The sequence below is a fragment of the Dendropsophus ebraccatus genome, chromosome 5, assembly GCF_027789765.1.
Source record: "Dendropsophus ebraccatus isolate aDenEbr1 chromosome 5, aDenEbr1.pat, whole genome shotgun sequence".
In the NCBI taxonomy this organism is placed as follows: Eukaryota; Metazoa; Chordata; class Amphibia; order Anura; family Hylidae; genus Dendropsophus; species Dendropsophus ebraccatus.
The window spans coordinates 32,530,782-32,551,481 of record NC_091458.1 but is presented as its reverse complement, the minus strand read 5'-3'; the positions used below and the strand labels follow the sequence as shown (position 1 = coordinate 32,551,481).

General features: G+C 39.8%; 1 protein-coding gene across 2 annotated transcripts in view; it reads right to left on the bottom strand.

Moving 5' to 3' along the window:
- The window catches only part of ZMYM2 (zinc finger MYM-type containing 2), a 59,637-nt gene that overhangs the window by 15,267 nt on the left and 23,670 nt on the right, over window positions 1-20,700 (bottom strand). For both annotated transcript variants that reach the window (XM_069969803.1, XM_069969802.1), the window contains exons 3-14: window positions 20,346-20,631; window positions 19,207-19,369; window positions 18,175-18,387; window positions 8,228-8,423; window positions 7,060-7,175; window positions 5,039-5,152; window positions 3,864-4,014; window positions 3,040-3,212; window positions 1,819-1,984; window positions 1,360-1,394; window positions 1,126-1,255; window positions 433-554 (exon numbers count right to left, since the gene is read on the bottom strand). In XM_069969803.1, the coding sequence (XP_069825904.1) occupies window positions 433-554; window positions 1,126-1,255; window positions 1,360-1,394; window positions 1,819-1,984; window positions 3,040-3,212; window positions 3,864-4,014; window positions 5,039-5,152; window positions 7,060-7,175; window positions 8,228-8,423; window positions 18,175-18,387; window positions 19,207-19,369; window positions 20,346-20,631 (1,865 nt within the window). The remainder of the gene's footprint in view (window positions 1-432; window positions 555-1,125; window positions 1,256-1,359; window positions 1,395-1,818; window positions 1,985-3,039; window positions 3,213-3,863; window positions 4,015-5,038; window positions 5,153-7,059; window positions 7,176-8,227; window positions 8,424-18,174; window positions 18,388-19,206; window positions 19,370-20,345; window positions 20,632-20,700) is intronic.

Here is a 20,700-nt window from a genome sequence, read left to right as displayed (position 1 = left end):
CCAGGCTATAAAAGAATAAACATTACAGGAAAGGTATACCACACAGAATACATTTAGATTTTTTTATTGGGTCCATATAAGCAATGTATTTCACTACACAGACATCTATTGGACACATGTCTGGAGCTTTTTCAACTGTATAGGTCAAATGAAGAGCATTACTATCTGAATGGTGATCAGTGTGATTTCTCCTTTAGGCCACAATTTATATAACCTAGCTAAATTATAATTCTCCTGATATTTATCAATACAGTGATAAAGCTGCAATCTCCCAAATTCAACTTTTTCTTTAAACAACATTTAGTTTATATCTTATGGTTTTATAATAGGATAAGAATGCTCCACATGTACAAGACACGGGCACTAATCCCACTTTTAACTCCTATCATAGAATGAAGTATCACATGTACAGTATTGAATCTTGTTACTTACTGGAATCGGTAATGCAGCTGGAGCTGGTACTTTCTGACTGTAGAGATTCATAGGCACCGGGATATATACAGGGACAGGAATAGGCACTGGAACATACTTTGTATTTGAATCTTCCTCGATCTCTATAGAAGTATATATAAAAAAATAAATAAATAAGTTTCTTAAAAAAAAATAATAATAATTTTGTATGCAATATTACCCGGCACAAGAGAAACCTTTCAAATGCAAGGACTTTTTTTTTCATTGATCTAGGATAGGCCATCACAATGTTATCAGTGTGGGTCTGACACTTGGCATCCAGTAACAGTAAATGTAACTAGAAGCAGAAAGCTCAGTCTGTTGTGCACTGGCTATTCTGGGTTCACTTCAATGCTGCCAAAATCCAGCATGGCCACTATACAATGTGTGTCTGCTTCCGGCAACACTTCTGAGGATAGGCCAATGAAAACGTCAAGAAAATCCTATTAACTGAGGCAGAGTAGAATATATTGCCTCACAATGGAAAGAAATAGGACACCAGGCCTATAATGCAACCTGTGAAGCTGTCTAGAGCCTGCTTGGAATCTCTGCCTCATTTCTGTAGTGTGAATGGGCCCTAATAAGAGCAACTAGTGAAATTCTACAACATGGACAAATATTTACATGTGCGCACTTAGAAAGGATCACCTTGTATATAATACAATTTTACAATACCTGTCTGGCAAGACTTGGTCTGCATATGAGGTTTACAGTAGGTGGCCTTAGTCATTGACAATGGCTTGCACAGCACAGCCTTATTCTTCATGTCTTTAGGTGCTGCAGGAGGGCCGGAAGAATTTGGACCCTAAAACATAAAAATAGGTTTACTTTTCAATACATAAATACCAACACGAGCAGATGCCTCTCATAACTTTCATGAGGGAAAAAAAAAATGTATGTTGTATTCACCGTAGCTCTTGGCCGTGAAGCTTGGATACCTTGGTCTGTAAAGAAGTATACAAAAACAGTCATAAGGAAACCAAGGAAATCACACTAGAGATTAATGAGAAAAATTAAAAAGCACCAGTACTTCAATACATATAACAATGATGACCCCTAACAATATGCTGGTGAAGTCAAACAAGTTTGTATACTTGGAAACAGATTACATATAAAGGGTCTGAACTGCTCAGTTTTACAGGAGATGAACCAGAATATGCATAAGAACCCAGGAGTAAAAGCATCACCATACAGTAATGAACTGGTCTATGGTGACATGACCCACTGGTGTTGTGGTGACTGGGCCATGCACTGTATGCATTTTTGTGTTGACCAATAAACATTTATAAAAGTCAATGACAATCATCATTATTATGGCTATATACAAGTATATGACTCAACACTGTATATCATTAAGAAGCAACATACCAAGATACATGTTCTCTGGGCCCCTCTGTGTAGTCATGTTAGGCTCATTTTGCTGGCTGTAAAAACGCAGTAAGCAGTGCTGGTCACAGAAGTTCTTCACACTGCCTCGCCACTGTACTTTCTCCTTAAGTGTCCCTTGAGTTCTACAGCAGTCACATCTTGCGGCCTGAAACATAAATAGACTAAACGTTAACAGGTGTAAAAGGTTACTAGCAGCATAAGTGTTAAAAAGGAAGGAATTAAGCAAATAGTCATCCAGAAATTAAAAAAAAAAAAAAAAAATATCCCTTTAACACAGCGCTGCACCCTAAATGAAGAAATGGAAGTAAATCAATATTAACACAATTCATACATTACCATGTAATCTTATTGTGAGACTCAACCTCCCCCTACTGTCGGGAAAAGAGATTCCAACTTGTGTGTATGCGGAGGAGGGAGGAATCCTGTAGCAGAGAAGATTGAACTGTAGTCTACCTCTGACTGACTTCTTCTGCAGTTACAATTTTTTAAATGAAACTTTCCTTTTAAATAGTTGTACAGGCTGCACCTATACGCTGAGATGCAGTAGCAGGAAAAGCTGTATGCACTTACAAACCATAGTGCACAGGACAGACCCCCTATCAATTAAACATTGAATGTTTAAGGCCATCAGTATAAATTGAACCTATAAATTATTGCAATCTAAGGGTGGGTTCATACTGTGGAATTCTCGCGGATAATGTCTGCGGAATTCCGTTGTCTGTCCGCGTGCACGGCCGTGCGCCTTTCCGCCGGCTCCATAGACACTATTCTATGAGCCGGCGTATTCCACTATCCGCCGAAGGAAGTGACATGTCAGTTCTTTCGGCGGATAGCGGAATACGCGGACCCATAGAAAGGTGTCTATGGAGCCGGCGGAAAGGCGCAAGGACAGACAGCGGAATCCCGGACATTATCCGCGAGAATTCCTCAGTATGAACCCACCCTTTGCTGGCAAGAAAGCCAAAGGACGTCTGCTCCCCTAATTTCTACCTCGTCTCACTTAGCTCCAATGCAGACCATTCCAATACCTGTCAATATTCTCAGCTCTTGCATAAAATTTTGCAGGCTTTGATTTAGTGCTGCTATACAGCATCATTTAAATTAACCTTTGACACCTCGCACAGACACCTGGGACTGATAAATCTTTATTTAAATGACAGTACAGCTTTAAAGCTATTTTACACCCTTCGCTCAAGTTACCTTGTAATACCAATCTGTAAACTTTCTACCGCATTCGTCACTGCAGAAATCTCTCGTTTTGCCATCAAACTCTTTAGTTGCTCCTCTTCTGCACATCTGAAAGCAGTAGTTGCAGGTAACACATTTCAATCCCAGCCGCTTTGCAAAGTCCTGTTTGTATAGCAGCTTACAACCTGCAAAGAAGGCACTTCTTAACATATACATTGTTGGCTTTCCATTAAAATATCTTCCAATAAAAGTCTACCAGCTAGCTGGTACTTAAAGAGGATGTACTATCAGGTACATCCTCTTTAATCTGACCCAGGGATAGAACGACGCAGTCACGGGGAAGCCGTTGCTGCGGTCCATTATTTGAACCGTGGCTCCGGTTCCTTTGTACGGCGCCATTCTATCAACGGGTACCGGGCCAGAGCTGAAGCACAGGAGGTGGTCTGGCCCGCCCCCAGTGGGAGGGAATTCCCTCCCCTCTATGACGCGGCTCCGTTAGAATCAATGGAGCCGCGTCATACAGGGGCAGAGGATTACCCCCACTGGGGGCGGGCCGGCCCTCCTCCTGTGCTTCAGCTCCGGCCCAGGACCAGTTGATAGAATGGCGCCATACACGGGAACCGGGGCGCGGTTCAAAAAACGGACCACGGCACAGGCTTCCCCGTGACGCCGCCGTTCTATCCCTGGGTCAGATTAAAGAGGATATACCTGAGGTACATCCTCTTTAAATTTGTGTGGTCTACTATTTGGAAGTGGAAACAAGACAAGAGAAGGGAGAATTTAGCTAAACCCAAATGAACAGTAATTCTCACATTCATTTTAATAATAAAACAAACCTTCACTGCAGAACGGTTTCTTGACACCAGAGAATTTCATGGTGTCGTGTAAGGTTTTTTCTTCTTGACAGTATTCACAGAAGGTAACAATGCAGTGCAGCTTTTTATAGTCCTCACAGCAAATAGTGCTGCAGAACTGGTTCACTTTTTTCTGAAAGGAGAAATAGAAAAGTCCTGTGATATACAGACATCTTGAATAAGGTGCCATCATACACCTTTCAAGACCCCAAACTCTCTGCTATGCTCTTGATACTATGCAGAGATGAGCTGTTATATGATAAACTGGAGTATCGGGGTACTCAAAAGTACCTGATACTCTAAGGAGTACCAGAACTCATAAAACAGCAAGTCTCCACCCCATATGTTTGGCAGCTTAAATTAGCCAATAAACATGCAGTTAAGGAACTGGCATATCCTACTATGTTGCAGGCAGTGATTGGCCTGCAGCATCAGGTGAGCTGGGTGTATACAGACCAATGTCACCTGATGCTCGATTCGCTTGCTGCTGGAGCAGGGACAGAGCAAGGGTAGGGCATTGTTTTAATAGGTAGGTGACTAGTTAAAAAAATGCCCTAAAGTCCTTTTCCCCCTGCGGTTCCCATTCTATTTCACTAACGCTTCCATCACTTTCTGCAGTTTTAGCTGGACCAGACACCCTCCCCTCTGCAGAGTAGGGGACTCCTGAAAAAAGTGCCCCAACCTCCCATTGACTCCACTGGGACTAGTTACTTGATTGAAGATTTGAGTATTGAAAAATTCTCAACACAAATAATCAAGTATTTTAGTGCTCACTCATCTTTATGTAGGCATATAAATAAATGTGACTTAGCCTCAAAAATCTGTTAACAATGTGAGACTGACATTCAGAATGTTTTTTTCCTTATGATCAAAATGGATCTTTGCTATCATTTTAGTTATAAAACACACACTAAAGAAGAAGTTGTCTCACTATCATTAACCCCATTAATATAAGAAGTAAGAATATAAAAAGTATAGTCAGCTAGCATAGCTGTATAAAGCAAAAAAAAAAAAAAAAAAAGGGGGGGGGGGATTTTTGAGCATACATTAACATGTTTTTTTTTACTTTCAAGAAGTATAAAATGTATATGTTGAATAGACAGAGACAATGTAAACCAATACTGACCACTATCAGGTAGAAGTTACAGGTGTCTTACCTCCCACTCCAGTGTTACTGGTTTACAGGAAAACAAGTTTTTACAGTAATTGCATTTCAGTTGGATGTCACTGACGACATGCTGGCCATTAGTAGAAGACTGCATGCTAAGAGTCTAAAAAACATCAAAAAATGACATTAAAATATTACCTACACAGTTTGCTACACACAGGTTTGTCTGATATTTTAATTTGTAAAAGAAAATTTAAAGCCGAGGTAAACAAGCACTAGTATACTACTTAAAAGGTGCTCTCAGAGTTGGGGCAACTTATAAGAGTAAGGGTGCCTTTACACAGAGATTTTTGAAGCCAAAGGCAGGAACAGACTATAAACAGGGAACAGGTAAACAGGAAAAGATTGCAATTCCTCCTCCTAAATCCATTCCTGCTTTGGCTTCAAAAATCTGTCAGATAAATATTTCTGTGTAAACACACCCTTAGGCCTTATGCGCAAAGGGCAGATTAAATTTAATCAGTGTTCTGTATATGTATATAATTTTTTTTATTAGGTGTTTGCCACACACACCTTGCATCAACTCCATTCACTCTCCACACATGTGCATCAGACACTCTTTTCTGTATCAGCTCCTGAGTTTAGTATTAGTAACAAAAACTGACCAAACCCACACGCAGTGCTCAAAATGGGCTTTGAGACTAATTGCAAATACGTATAGCAAAAACCGTTGCAAAGGCCACCCATGACTGCACAAATAGTCACATCTAATAGAAGACAACCTAAGATTGGCAAGAAAAAAAAATCTCAATACTTGACATACTTTGCTGCCTTTTTAAAGGGATTATCTAAAGAAAGTCCCAGCCAAATTGGTTATTTCTCAGAGCTGGGACTTCTTCCATTCCAATGGACCTGGTCAGATATAAAGCTCAACAGGTTCATAGCCAAGAATAACCTCACAGGGCTCCTTAGGGATTCCCAGGAAAAATAGGGTGTCATTCGGCAAAACTTGATAACTGGACTTTAGCACCACCTCATGGCCCTTCTGTTATTAAAGGACTTAGTTATCATCTAGCTCTCTAGTCCCTCAATACCCTCTGTCTTTCTCTCTACTACTCTTTGTAAGTTTAACCCTCTGTTTCTGTCTTGTCCCCTGGCAATAATCTTGGCCTAATAAAATGTCTAACTGAACAGGACGATTTCCTGCCTTCATTCATATTTATGACACTTAAAATAAGCGATGGATACATATTAGTGATACTTTATTGTTTGGCATCTTATGTGCAACTAGTGTAATATTTAACATTAAAACTTTTGAAAGTGAAGAATATAGCCTCTGTAAAGAATGGCGATTTCACCTCTAACAGCGCAGTCTGCTAGTGAACGTGTGATCTGCAATACATAGCACAGGAGCAATAGATATCACCCACACAAGCTACTTAAAGTGACTGTACCACCAGGCCCAGGCTGAAGCACTGGAGGCAGCCGACCCACCCTTAGTGGGAGGAAACCCCAGCTCCTCTATGATAGGGTTCCATTGATTCTAATGGAGTCACGTCATGAAGGGGCTGGAGTTTCTTCCCACTAAGGGTGGGTCGGCCTGCCTTCAGTGCTTCAGCCTGGGCCTGGTGGTACAATCACTTTAATATCTAATGTATAATACCCTTTAAAGTGACACTGTCACCCCCTTTTGTGCATTCTGACATCTCTACACAGGTGTAAAGGGTAAATTTAGCGGTTTTTATACCTTATTTTATATCATACGACACGGTGCTTGTTCAAGTAAAAAGTGATCTTTTATCAACTGCAGATTGTGTTAAGAGGGCGGGGCCTCGCTGCATTAGCGCCACTTAGCCCCCCCCACAACGGCCATTGGAACACTCTTCTTGTATCAAACCTAAGCATAGTGTCCACATACAGACTGGATATACATCCACACAGCAAACTCACAAGTTCCATATATCTTCACTTGAGAAACGTGTCAGGACCCACTGTATTAATTTTTTTATGATTTTGTCTACCAATTTACATAACTAAAATGAAAAATGTATTCAATATATTATAACAAACCTGGAACTTAGCTACACATCCAGAGCTACAGAAGTTATACAGTTTTCCATCAGGCATTGTGGCTTGATACTGAGGTAAGGAGTTTCTTTTACAAAAATGACAAATTATTCCCAAATCTAAAAGAAAAACACAAATTAATAAAGCTTATTAACACAAACCTCTAAAATAATAATAGTGTCATCTACACATCAGGGTTCACATTACATTTTTGCAAAACGGATGAAAAATAAAAAAAAAAAACAAAAAAAACGATGCAATTGTGTGCTTCCGTTTTGATCCCTTTCTCCATAGACTTCCATTATAAAAAAAAAAAAAAAAAAAAGGATCAAAACGGATTCTCCGCTGTGCTGCAAGAACCACACCTCACGCTCATGAAGTTATTGATGGTGAGAAGGGGGGAAAAAAAAAAAAAAAAAATCTCTCCTGAAGTGGTCAAACTAGCTCCTAAGTTTTACAGCAGTGCTTTCATTCCTCAACTATGAAAACAGAGTCTATATAGAGACAGTGAGACATATTAAATGCAAGACATTTTTCCACAACGAACAGGCAGCTAAAACCTTCATGAATATTGATCCAGTTGGTTGAATCACTATTTCACTAAACTGCCTTGACTTGTCTGACTGAATAAGAAAAACTAACCAACAACCAAAAATATCTAAAGAAAAGTTCTCTACTATTAGAGATGGGGGAACCGTCAGGAAGCCTATCCAATGTCTGAATTTAAATCCTGCTGCCTGGAGAAAACGCATGAAGCTCTAGGGCTGCGCAATTTTTTTAGGCAGCAGGATTCAAATGCTGAGGCATCGGATCAATGCGAACCCCACGTTACTGCAAGTTTGCTCTTCTCTACCCATGATGCAGCTTTATAAAGCACAGGTGTCAAACTCAGGCCCTCCAGCTGTTGAAAAACTACAATTCCCCTTATGCCTGGGCAGCAAAAGCTTTTTTTCTTCTTTTAGATGTTGAAAAATTACTATTTCTATCAAGCCTGGACAGCCAAAGCTGTAGCTGTCCAGGCATGATGGGAATTGTAGTTTTGCAACCACTGGAGGGCCTGAGTTTGACACCCCAGTTATAGAGCATAGCAATACAAGGCTCTGTAAACACTGGCATCATGGATTTTGTGGAGCTATGGTGATAAAAAGCATCCATCAGTCAAAAAACTTACTCTGAGTGGGCATGATATTCTGAACTGGTGGAGGCGGAGGAGGTGGCGGCGGCTTTGCATATTTTGCTTTGTGAGCATTCATACATGTTGTTGAACAGTATGGCTCCATATGTCCGTTCGATCCGATGCATTGAGTCATGTCAAAAATTCTACATTGAGCTTTGCATCCGGTGCAGCTGGTTAGTTTTCCATGTTTCTAAATAAAAAGAGACATAATGTGATCATATAGCAGCCGAAAATTACATAACGCGTCACATTTCGAGGGCAGCTCCTTAACTTATGCAACAGCCCTAAAAGCCTCTCTTCTGCATACATACAGGGGAACTGGTCAGCTTAGAAACTTGGGAGGGGAAACTATTACATAACCAAATGTAACAAGTCCTATAGATAAGTCAAGGTCAGGATTGTAAGCGTACATTTTTTTGAGAGAGAAGGGTTCAATGTAAAGGTGTAAAAACAAGCAATAAAAAGGGATTAGAGGCAGTGGTGGGCGACTGGGTTGGCTTTAACATATTTGTCTTTTATACAGCACGCACCTCAACCAGTCAGCTGCAAGTTATTTAAGGATTCAGTAAGACATCTGGAATTGTTAGAATGCTCAGAAATAGATTTTTTTTCCCTTTAAATAGAAGACATACCTTTTGCATTCTTCAAGTGTTCCTGGCCAGGAGATTTAAGGTGGCCAGAGATTAAATTATATTAAATGATATTTTAATAGGCAGAAGGAGGCATTTACCATTACAACAAGGGCATAAACAAAAAGAAAACTTTTTCCAAACTCAATCAATATGTACATGCCCATAGTAGCCCCACTCCATTACCCACATGGCTAGATTTCCTAATTGCCAAAAGACTATTATAAAGTCATGTAAACACTTCTGACCCTATGGAAGCAAGGCCCTAATGTGCACAGTGCTGAGCATGGGAGTCAGCAATAGGCGGTGTCTCTATTTAAAATAGAGATGCTGCCTATTTAATAGCTCTTGTATAACTTATCAAAGAGTCACCCAGCCTAGACAGGCCTATAGTTCTTCTCTGGTCATGGACAGCAGTTTATCACTGAGGGGGTGTAGCTATCTATTAGCCATTTGCCTATACACTGCAGTCCTCCAGAGCCGAGGGCAGCGCTGGATGCACCAATAAGATTAGAAGGATGGCCTTCCATTAGTTATTCTTTTTCCTGTTATACAGGAGTTGACTCACAAAGATGATGTGCAAGGTTCCCTTGTTTTTACTCTAGAAAAGGAGTTATTCACCAGTGACTTCTATGTGCTTAAACTTTCAACTGGTGGTATCTGGGTTAGAGACCCCTAAAACATTCTGTACAGTAATTTCTCATAGGAGAATGTTTACTGAGACATTAGCCAGTAGCAATGCAAGCATTAAGGCCTATGAGGTCTAAAAAAGTCTAAAGCATTAAACAAAAGGTAATGTCAATGGGAGGTGGCAAAGACAACGCATTGATCTTGGGAGTCACATTAAACAAGCTACAAAAGGGAGGCATTACTTAGCAGTCATAATAAATGTGCTGTTACTATGCGTTTAGAAATAAATGTGACCTAGTATGTGCTGTGGCTATAAAAAGTCATGGTGTTAGGGCTCACAGTCTCCTTTTGAGAAAGTCAAAAGCAACTTTGCAAGGTCTGCAAAAAGTTTTTATGAAGTTCACTTTGACTTTTACTCCACAGGAAAGCGTTGACCTACGCGGATGTCACTGGCAACATAGTCAGCCCTACTTTTTAGGAGTGGCTACACAGGCTGGACAAACTGGTTATTGGATGTTAAGGCCAATAAATTAGCAATCAAAATCAATGCGTGTGACTCAATGCATCAGCAATGCTATTAGTTGTCATTTGATTGCCACAATTCAATATCACTGCACAAGAGTTACTGTCCAAGAATCTACCAATGTCTAACTCCCCAGCTGGAGACTAGCCTTGAACTTACCTGACAGATCGGCAGTATTTTCACAGGATGTTTAATACTTGGAATTTTGCGGCTTCATAAATTACAGTAGTATTAACCAGAAGACTGGAAATTTGCTTAATACGATTTTTCTTATCAATGATATGACTGGTGAACACTAATCTGTGCACTAAAATATATGCTAAATGCGCTTCTGTTCACCTGAAACTGGCAAGGTTCTGGGGACACTCATTTCAAGGGATCCCCTCCAATGTGTGTGCGGATGACTTACCCTTTTTAAGATGTCAAATTATACTTTACATTCCTCAAAATTCAGTGTCTATTAACAGAAAACACTTCACGTAATTGACGCTCTCTCTGATTTTGGCTAGCCGAAGCGCCCCCTAGATGACGATTAAGAGATTTCTGCCCAAGTCTCTTATTACAGATTTCAATGAACAGTATGTAGTAAGCTCCCTCTGCTGGGAGATGCTATGCAGGATACTATCCAGGATGCCTTGTACCAGGAAAACAAACCTCCCAACATTATAAATAAAAACTTTTTCTGAATTATATTTTTACATGTCCAAGTACATGGCGTGTACTTGTGTGATAAAGGTTCTTCTTGGAGTCCCTTACACATATTGTCAAAAGCCCAGAACAGTGCAGCACACAGCCCTATTTCCTCTGGGGACATTTAAAAAAACAAAACCAATTAGACCCGGTTAAGATCAATGGAGTATGTCAGGCGGTCGGTGTTTGTCTTGTAGGGGATCTGGCACCATTGTGTTTACTGTTCTGCAGAATAACAACAATGTATATGTAAACAGGGCCTTAAGAGTTAATAATGATGTACCCAATGTACCTTTTACACTGTTTAGTGAATATGTTACTATGATTATAAGGAAAGCAAAATTTAAAAGGAGGAGTACTCTGGAGAAAAATAATTGGTGTCACAAATTTATACTGATTAATAAATTACTTCTATTTAAAATCTCCAGTCTTCCAGTACTTATCAGCTGCTGTATGCAGGAATTGGTGTATTATTTCCACTGACACAGTGCCTGACATGGACAGAAGTGGCAACAGAGAGCACTGTGTCAGACTGGAAAGAATACACCACTTCTTACAGGACATACAACAGATGATACGTACTGGAAGACTAGAGAAATGTAAAATCATTCACAAATTAGTATAATTTTCTGACACCAGCTGAATAAAAGATTTTTTGTACCCCTTTAAGTTGTTATATTTAGCAAATCTGAGAAATGTAGGACGTCTATAACAATCAATAAGACAACTGCATTAAGAGTATGAGTGAGGGGCTATGACCGAGGGGCTATGACCAAGCATAATAAACAAGTGTCTCCATGTAACTAAATTTGAACCAAAATAAACTACATCAAGACTTTTGAAATAAACAGATTTTTAATAAAACAGAACAGAGATTAACAGACATTTACAATGCTATATATTTGTTTGCCAACAGTATAAAGGCATCCCTGAACACCCAACATTATAAGTATTTTACCTGCTAAGGTGGTTTTACACAGTTTAAAACATTTAGTAAAATATTAAGAATCTTGCTAAATCTATAAAATCAGCAATGTGGTTGAATGAATGATAGAAAGGAGGCAAGTTCAGTTGGGGCTATAGGCAACATCAGGTATAGCAAGTAAGCAAAAAGGAGGTACTGTCAGGTGAACATCTCTACACAGATAATAGAAGTGAAACGCTACTAAAATGATCCAGGTAAAAGGTGATCGTTCAACTTTTACCCAGAGCGTCACTTACAATTTAGACATCTGATACTTCTAGATTTAGATTTTCAAGGTCTGTAGAGATATGAAAAGTACCAAATATTAAAAGGAAAGGCTTTGGAACAGGGGAAGAAAAAAAAAAAAACAACAAACACACACATTGTAGCATCCGGAATTCCAGATGCACTTTGGGAAAGAATCCAGAATTCCGGCCACTCCAACAGATTTCTATAGGGGCATCTGTGATGGAATTCTGAACGAAAACAGGACAGGTTGTATAATTTCCTGAGCTATTTTCCAGAATGCACACCCTTCAGGAAAAATCCTGTAGGGTGTCCGTGCATGATACAACCTAATGGATCAGGAAATCTGTCTGGATTTCCCAAAAAGAAATCTAGATAGATTTCCCTGACGTGTGAAGTGGGCCTTACCAGTTGGTAACACCCAGATGGCTATTTAGTCATAGATCTCTAGTAAAAAAAAAAAAAAAAAAAACACAGAGGGACGGCACATGACAGCTGTAACAAAAGATGCTCCAAAATTAAAAGGCCAGGTAAGAGGAGGCCATGGGTCCACCTTAAAAGTGTCACTGTCATCACAGAAAACTTTTGATACGTCTCTAAGTGTTCAGACCTGTACCAATAGGCTGGAAGAGGACCCGACTCTGTGTCACGTGATCAGTCAGGCTCATAATGTAAGTCTATGGAGCCCGACTGATAATGCTGACAGAGCGGGGAGCAGACATACCGCAGCTCGGTCTACTTCCCGCTTGTTCTCCCTATTGGCACAGGTATGAACACTCAGATATGTCTCTATGACATGTCAAAAGTTTTCTAAGATGACAGTGACACTTTAAAATTTGCATAAAATGTTTAATTCAGAATTTAGCTGTAGATTTGAATTTAAGGGGTTCTTCCCTGAGGTGCAATGGCACTGAAGTAACACGCTGTGTAATACATTGGAAACACAATCCTAATTGGACGCTTATTTAACCAAGCTAGGCTGACACTTGCATCAGAGCTCCTTTCAGGGTGCTCGGTCACAAGTTCTATTTTGCAGGATTTCAAAGAAAACTGACAGACCCCACAGATCCATTACTGTTGGTTCCTGAATGAACAACCCAGCTCCATTTTGTGGAGCCAGACAGACACTGTGACTGAGTTCACCTCTGCTTTAGAAGTGGACCCATACTTTCTCCTGAGGTAGTGCAGCATGCATACACAGCGGCATCAACATTGCCTTGTGCCGTATTGAGTAAGAACGGTGTTACAAATCCAAGTACATGACCACCTTTTCAATTACAGAGAATGACAAGGCAACCAGATTAAGAAAACGAGGCACATAAGGGATGTTTGTCCCTATCAAACTCTACAATATAACAAATACATAATGTAAAAATAAACATGAATTTTACATGTATCACTTTAACACTATGTAACCTTATGGGAAAGCCCCTTTAAACAAAGTGCATTGGAGGAAAAACTGCATTTATAAGGATAGATTCACTCCACAATTGTGTCTTCTCATGCTCAAATACATCAGCACCCTGTTAAAATTGGGTGAAAACTAGATATGAGCACAACTTGAGCATGCTTGAGTCCAATTGTTCGGCATTTAAACAATTGCTGGCTGAAGAAATTAAACTCAGCCCAAGAAAACATGGAAACAGCCATAGGCTTTCCATGTTTTCCAAGCAGCCCAACTTCAACTTCTTTAGCCACCAGTAATCAAATTCTGAACGATTGAGCTCAAGCATGCTAGTGCAAACGTATCTGAGCATGTAGTGCACTTCTATGGCCTAAAGTGCACAGATATGTCAGCACCCAACTTTGACAGGGTGCTGACATATGTATCTCAGGAGGCACAATTGTATGTGAACCATACTAAAACCAAAACCCAGGAGGGTCCAATTCTTTCCATTACTTTTTTTGCATTACGTCCTACTACTGGTTTGGAGTTACAACTACAGATGCAAAATGGTGACCTAAACGTGCCTGTTGTACGTCGCATAAAATTTCATGGAAGTCACATTTACAAGTGACGCAATATGTTGCAATGGGCTGTAACTATGTACAAGGAGTCTGCATGGAGATAACCAAAATAAAAGTGGAGACTAGAGTTGAAAGAATCTACAGTAAGACCCAAATTTAATGAATCAGCTGTCACTTCATTATAAAAGATGTTCAACTTCCTGAGTTTTTCAATTCCTGAAGAAACCCAGGGTTTAGCAAATCTTCATGTAGATTCCCTCAAGCTGGTGTCTGTTCCTGACACTACATACATTGATAGAGAACGTATAAAGACTGTAAAAAGTAGTAAAGCATTTTTGTAGGCTCACATTGTAACATGACAGGTTGAAATTACTTTTTTTATTTACATAAAACTTAAGGTAATTTGAAGATTTAATGTGACTTAGGTCACATTAAATTCAAAATTGGTTTCAAAATAAAGGCAATCTTTTTAAAAAAGTGCTGTCTATAAAAATTGGAAGAGTGCCTTGAATAACCCAGAAGGATTTCCATCTTAGGGTCCTTTTAGAAGGGCGGATTATTGGTAAAAGCGTTTCTAGGAATGCTCATTTATCCGATACCTGACCCATGTAGAAGAGCTAGCGATGAGCTGACAAATGGCTGATGTAATTTTCTGTGCGGCCATTTAACTTGTGGCTATAGGCTGCACATCTCCCTGTCTAAATAGGGGATGTGTGACTGATAATGCATTTGACTGGCCACACAATTCGCTGACCAATGTGCGGCTCTGTAAACTACCACCAATCTCACCGAAAGGCATTCGTGTGCTGCCTCACATTGGGCCACGTAAAACAATCAAAGACCTAATAGTGACCACACTGAGCTCTTAAAATTTATGTTTCTATAGTAGTTTGGCCAATGACAGACACAAATTCCCTCTACCCAGTTGAAAGTCTTCGTAACATGGACTTGCAAGGCCCGCATGAATTTTTATTTGAAAAGACAATATAATGTGTTTACTACTACTCCACCGATTAGAAAAGGTAATATCACTGAGCAGCATCAGATCCCACATTGCTGCACCGTGTACAGACACCACATTTCCCATAGCAACTAACTGACTGCACAATGCAACAAAATCAACTGTGCCAGGTGGCCGAGCTCAGGTAAATCAATGTTGCTATATCTTTATATGACAAAGTATTTTAAGTAAATGTCTATGATTTTTAGAAAAACTGCTAAACCGACCTAAAACAGGGAAGAAGTTTTACTCACCTGTAAATACACCATTGGTCAGGTGTTCCCGCCTGGCCCTTAGTGATGACGACACAGACACTGATCATGTGCCGCAGTGATCCATCACTGTCCTCGCTGCTTGCCAAGAATGACATAAGGCGGCTGAGGCCAGTAATTGGCTGTACTGTTACTTGAACAAAGTAAAGAAAGTCATTGCCACAGGGCCGGTGGGAAATACCAGATCCATTACAGGGCCGGTGGGGAATATCATATCCATGGCACAGATGGAGAATTTACAGGCAAGTCACTTTTTGTTAGATACAGTTTTTAACAAAATTTCTAAAAATCTCATAACCCCCTTTAAAGGCTGTTTAACATAGCGGTTCAAGCCGGAGAAAAGTGGTTAAAATCAGAAAAAAAACAGACATCTAAAACAAGCACTGTTAGAAAAAAAAAATATATATTTAATATTCACTGAATACCTTGCAGAGCCTCCCTTGATCACCTCTTACTACAGTATTACATATATGCTTTCTTGCCTCCATTATAATGAAAACACTTAGGGGGAAAAGGGGATATATTAAAAGACGACACTACCAGGGATTGCTGGGGAATGGTTATTTTGTGTACATAACTAAAGAAAAATCACCTTTCTGGAAAACCAAGTGAAGTAGCTGGTAGTCACCCTGTCTAGCAATAAAGTGTGGGCCCGTGACTGGTGGTAAGAAAGGCAACACAGAGCACCTAAAGCAGCAACCATATATAATGTACTTAAATGTTATTTAAAGTTAACAAATAGAGTTGAGCAAACTTTGAGCATGCTCGAGTTCATCAGAACCAGAGCGTGCGGCATTTGACTAGCGGTGGCTGCTGAAGTTGGATGAAGCTTCAAGGCAGCACATTCAGGTTCAGACATACTTGAGCACGATCCATGTTCGTGCAACAAAGATTTTTACCAGGAAAACCCTTTTATACCTAAAATATATCTGAATAAAATATAATATAAATTTTATATATATATATATATATATATATATATATATATATATATATATATATATATATATATATATATATATATATATATATATATTATACACACTTGAACATATGATTAGACAAACAAAAAACTTAACCAGAAAAGCTGAACATTAAAACCCATCAAAACAAAACCACTATTTTTGGTCTATTCTTTGCAAAGTTCTAACCAAAAAAACATGCAGCCCTAGCGCAGTTATCCTAAAGGATACCCAAAAATATAGTCGTCATCATTATAACCTCAACACACAGAATATAGTATCTTGATACAGCTTAACTAAAGCTAGCACTAAAGAGAGCACTTCTTGTTAAGTAAAATATTATATTAAAATTTTATCAAGTCTGGATTCTTCTATTTTATAGCTGATAATATGCACTAGATAACTGATGGAAGACAGTCATTCAGCCAGTAGTTGGCACACATACCCCTCCATTTAACAGGGTGTCTCACACACAGACAATTGCTTTCCCACATGCCCTATTATTAAGAACCAATAGTCACTGAGTATTAGTGGCTTCTGCATGTTGCGTATCCTCACTAGATGGACAGCCATTCACTTAAAACACTGCAGTGTCCAAGTTTCTCCAGCAATGGCCATTGAAGGCGAAACATATGATTGGACACAATGGGGGTTACACAAGCTGGACGTGAAGCCATCACCTGACTGACTGGCCGGTTGGCTTGTGTTATGCAAGGGTTGACCCTGTAACAAGCAAATTTAGATTTATCTAGGGAGGAAATAAGATCACAAAACTACAAACTGGAGACGAGAGTTGTGCCGTTTCTAGACGGAAGAGGCCATGTTTTGTTTTTTAAAATCCTGGACAAACCCCTTAAACCCTTCTAGAAAAAAAACGGCAGCATTTCCACCACGTGATTTTAGCCAGGGTATTTGTGTAATAACCATGGATTACAGTAACATTTTTCACGGCCATACAATGACTGTGTGGAAATTAGAGATGACAACTCACAGTAAGTTTGGATTCTTGTGAACCCGACTGATCAGAATTTGAATCCTGCAGCCTGAAGAAGATGGAAGAAGCATCCATCTTCTCCAGGCTGCGGGATTCATGTGCCGAGCAATTGGGTTCACACGAACCCTAACTTACTGTAAATTCACTCCTCTAGTGGAAATATAAGCCAGTTGCAGACTTTCACCATGGATCTCACCTGTTCGTGCAGCAAGGGTAAACTCAACAGCAATGTCTACACACAGGATAGCATACACAGATTTTGTGTCACTCTCAAAAAAAAAAAAAATCTCCACATGTAGTGAAGACCTTACTGTGAGTTCTATTTTCAGTACTAAAGCATAGTTTTGGAGCCACAAAAGGGAAAAAAAAGTAAATGTCACTTTACAACACACGTAAAAGCAATTCCCATACTTGCTCTGAACTTTAAAGCTAATGATGTAATCTACTACTCGAGCGGTCAGAGTGGAGCTAATACAAATGCACTGGGAACACCGAAAGGCTTCCCCCTTCAACTCCCACGCAAATCTTAAGTTACCAGGCCTAACTGTAACATGCAACAAAGGGTAGCACTGCAAAAACTAAAAATAATGAAATATTTCCAAATGAACAAGATGCAGATTTCAAGTCAATACTTAAGATATTACAATTGTGTTTTTGCCGAGAACATCAAAAATATAAAAAGGCATTGGTAAAGACAAAAGGTGGTAAGTAATTGCCTCTATGTCCCATATTATTGATGTTTAATGTCAAATCTACAAGCAGGGATAACAATGAAGAGTAGGCATTCTCAATATAAATAGTTTTGGTAGTAACTCTTCTTGCAAGCATCTTTAATGTTTTTACAGACCTGAGAGTCATTAATGCATTGGGGCTAGTTAACAGGCAACACCATGCCCCCCGCATTGTTTGGAAACAGTTAATGCAGGTTCCCACTCATTGTTTCACATGTTCAGTATCAAAAGGCGCCTGGTACAAATTGCATAGCAGTGTGTGCAGACTATCACAATGAAGAACTTTTCTTTCCTTTCTAGTAGTATTTGGGAACACTTGAAAAGTAGTTTACCAGCTTAAATTCATTGAGGCAGGCTGGACTGCAGAACCTCTTCCATTGGCCATCAACCATGAGTACATTGTCTCCAGCTCCTTTGCTTGGCAGGTATTCACCGCAATGCTCACAGCAATTCATGATCAAGCCGTTGGCCATCCTGTAGCGATTGAAGCAATGGTCGCTGCACAGCTTATGAGTCATGTTTTTAAAGCTAACTTCATGACGAATCTGGAAGAATAAAAAGCCAGAGAAGTATAGTTAGAGTTCCTTAAAATCACAGGGTTTGTTAAAAAAAAAAAAAAAACTCCAGCAAGGTTATTTCCAAAGTTAAGCTCCGTTCACATGGAGTAAAACTGGCGGAATTCTCCACCACAGAATCCTGCCAGCCTGTGTTTCTTACTGGTGGTCTATGGGAGGCTCGTGAACCTCCTCTCTCCGCACAGAAGAATTGACACGTCCGTTCTTCCTCCCGGAGAGAGGAGGCGCACAAGCCTCCCATAGACTACCAGTATGACACGGGGGCTGGCGGGATTCCCTGGTGGAGAATTCCAACAGTTTTACTCCATGTGAACAGAGGCTTAAATATAATTTTCAGAAAACTGCAGCCTTCAAAATACTTGCAGCGGACTTTGGAATTCAATTCAGTAATTGTAACAAACTATATGGTTAGGTCTATGTGTGGCAGAAGTTTCCTGCTGCAAGATGCACCACAGATATCACCTCTGCTGCACAGACAATGGTGAAAGCCACAGAGGAGAATAAATAAATGCTATGGATCATCTGGGGTCATCTGTAGAATTCTGTCACAAGTGAATTTGGCATTAGAGCTTACACAGTGTTTTCATGTGCATTTTGTTTCAAGATACACATGTAAAAAAGTGCGCGCAATATGGTAAAAGCTCCATTGTTTTTAATGGAAATACACATATACACTACAGTTCCCATTTAAAGTGCCCATGGATAAGTGATGTGCCACTTATTCCATGTAAAAAAAAGCAACAGGTTGCCATGATCCGCTTAGCTCCACAGATTGAATGAACGATATACCTCAGTTAACTTGCCGCATATTGTACACCTTGACTTGTTTTGATTTTTGGCAGAGTTCTGCTTGTCCTCATACAATGATAAACAGTAGGTGCTGCAGAATTCCTGGAAGGATTCACTTGAATCTACTTGGGCAACAATTGTACCTTTCATTGTTGTAATATCTCTGAAAAAAACAAGAAAAAAAAAAGCATCTCAACAACAAGATTATTTCACTCCCAGGCCAGGAACGCATTGTTAACCTGCCAAAGCAAGCTAAAAGCTATCACCCCAAAAACAAAAGTTACCACCTGTCCAAAGGAGAGGTGGTAACTATCAGACCACAAAGATGACGAGAACAAGGGTCCCTAGGTCTGTGCTTGATCCCTTTAAGTTTCAATGAATTCGTATAAATCATAATATATTACTGGAAGGTTTGCAGTGTTTTATGGCATTTACACCTGGAGTATTCCATAAAAAGGGGGAAGGGGCGCTCTGGAATGTGCTGGAGGGCATCACACAAATTTCAACAGCCTGTATTATGCTTAAAGCAATGAATTGGCAGCTGGTGGGAAAATGAATTCCATACTGCTTTTCTGCTGTATTATCTAAATGTTTTCTGCCATTAAAAACAACAGTTCAGGTAAAGAAACATTAGGGAAATGTTGATTATGCAATATCCTTCTGTATATAATTTACAAGAAGAAAACTGTCCGACTTGCGCACAATTACCGAACAAAGCTCAGCTTTTAATTTATCAGAGCAATTTGACAATTGAAATCAGAGCGGTCATTGGTTTCTAGGGCCAATTTGCCTGTAACTTTAGAAATAAGTGTTAACCCCTTTAAAACCCTGTAATTTGTGCAACTCCACCCTATACAGCCTGCTAGTCATCACAGAAGACCGCTTCCTCCTTGCAGAACTTTCTATATAGATGCAGAGAAAGACCTTGGATTTGAATTAGCCCTCTACAACAGGATTCCCTATTTGTTTATATAGGTACCATGTAATACAACATTTCCTTGCTGCTTTGCAAAATGTTTCCCGCTCCTCGCCAGCATAACTTCATGGGCACAACCAATTTATAAGGGAATTCAACAATCCTCATTCTGGGCTCTACCACGTTAGCCTAAAAACATGTTTGAACAGCAGCAGCGGCTTACTTTTTGCACATAGTGCAGAGCTTCTTTGGAGCTGGTTTTTGTGAAAAGGATGATAAGCAGGTGGTGGAACAAAATAAATGAGTGGATCCTTTGCGCTGATACGCAGTCTGCCCCTTCTGTAGCGGCTTCTTGCAGTTTGCACAGGTGACTTTCACAGCTTTTGAAGGCTGCTGCTGTTGAGGAGGTGGTTGCAGGACTTGTTTTGGAAGGGAGGCCACTGGTGACATGGTATCTACACCAGGCTGCTGATTCCGAGGAAATGATGCAGATTGAGATATCCAGGCATCTGAAAAGAAAGGAAGGTTTAAGATTAACGAAAGTGCATGGGTGTCAGTTCTTGTTCTCTACTTGTTAC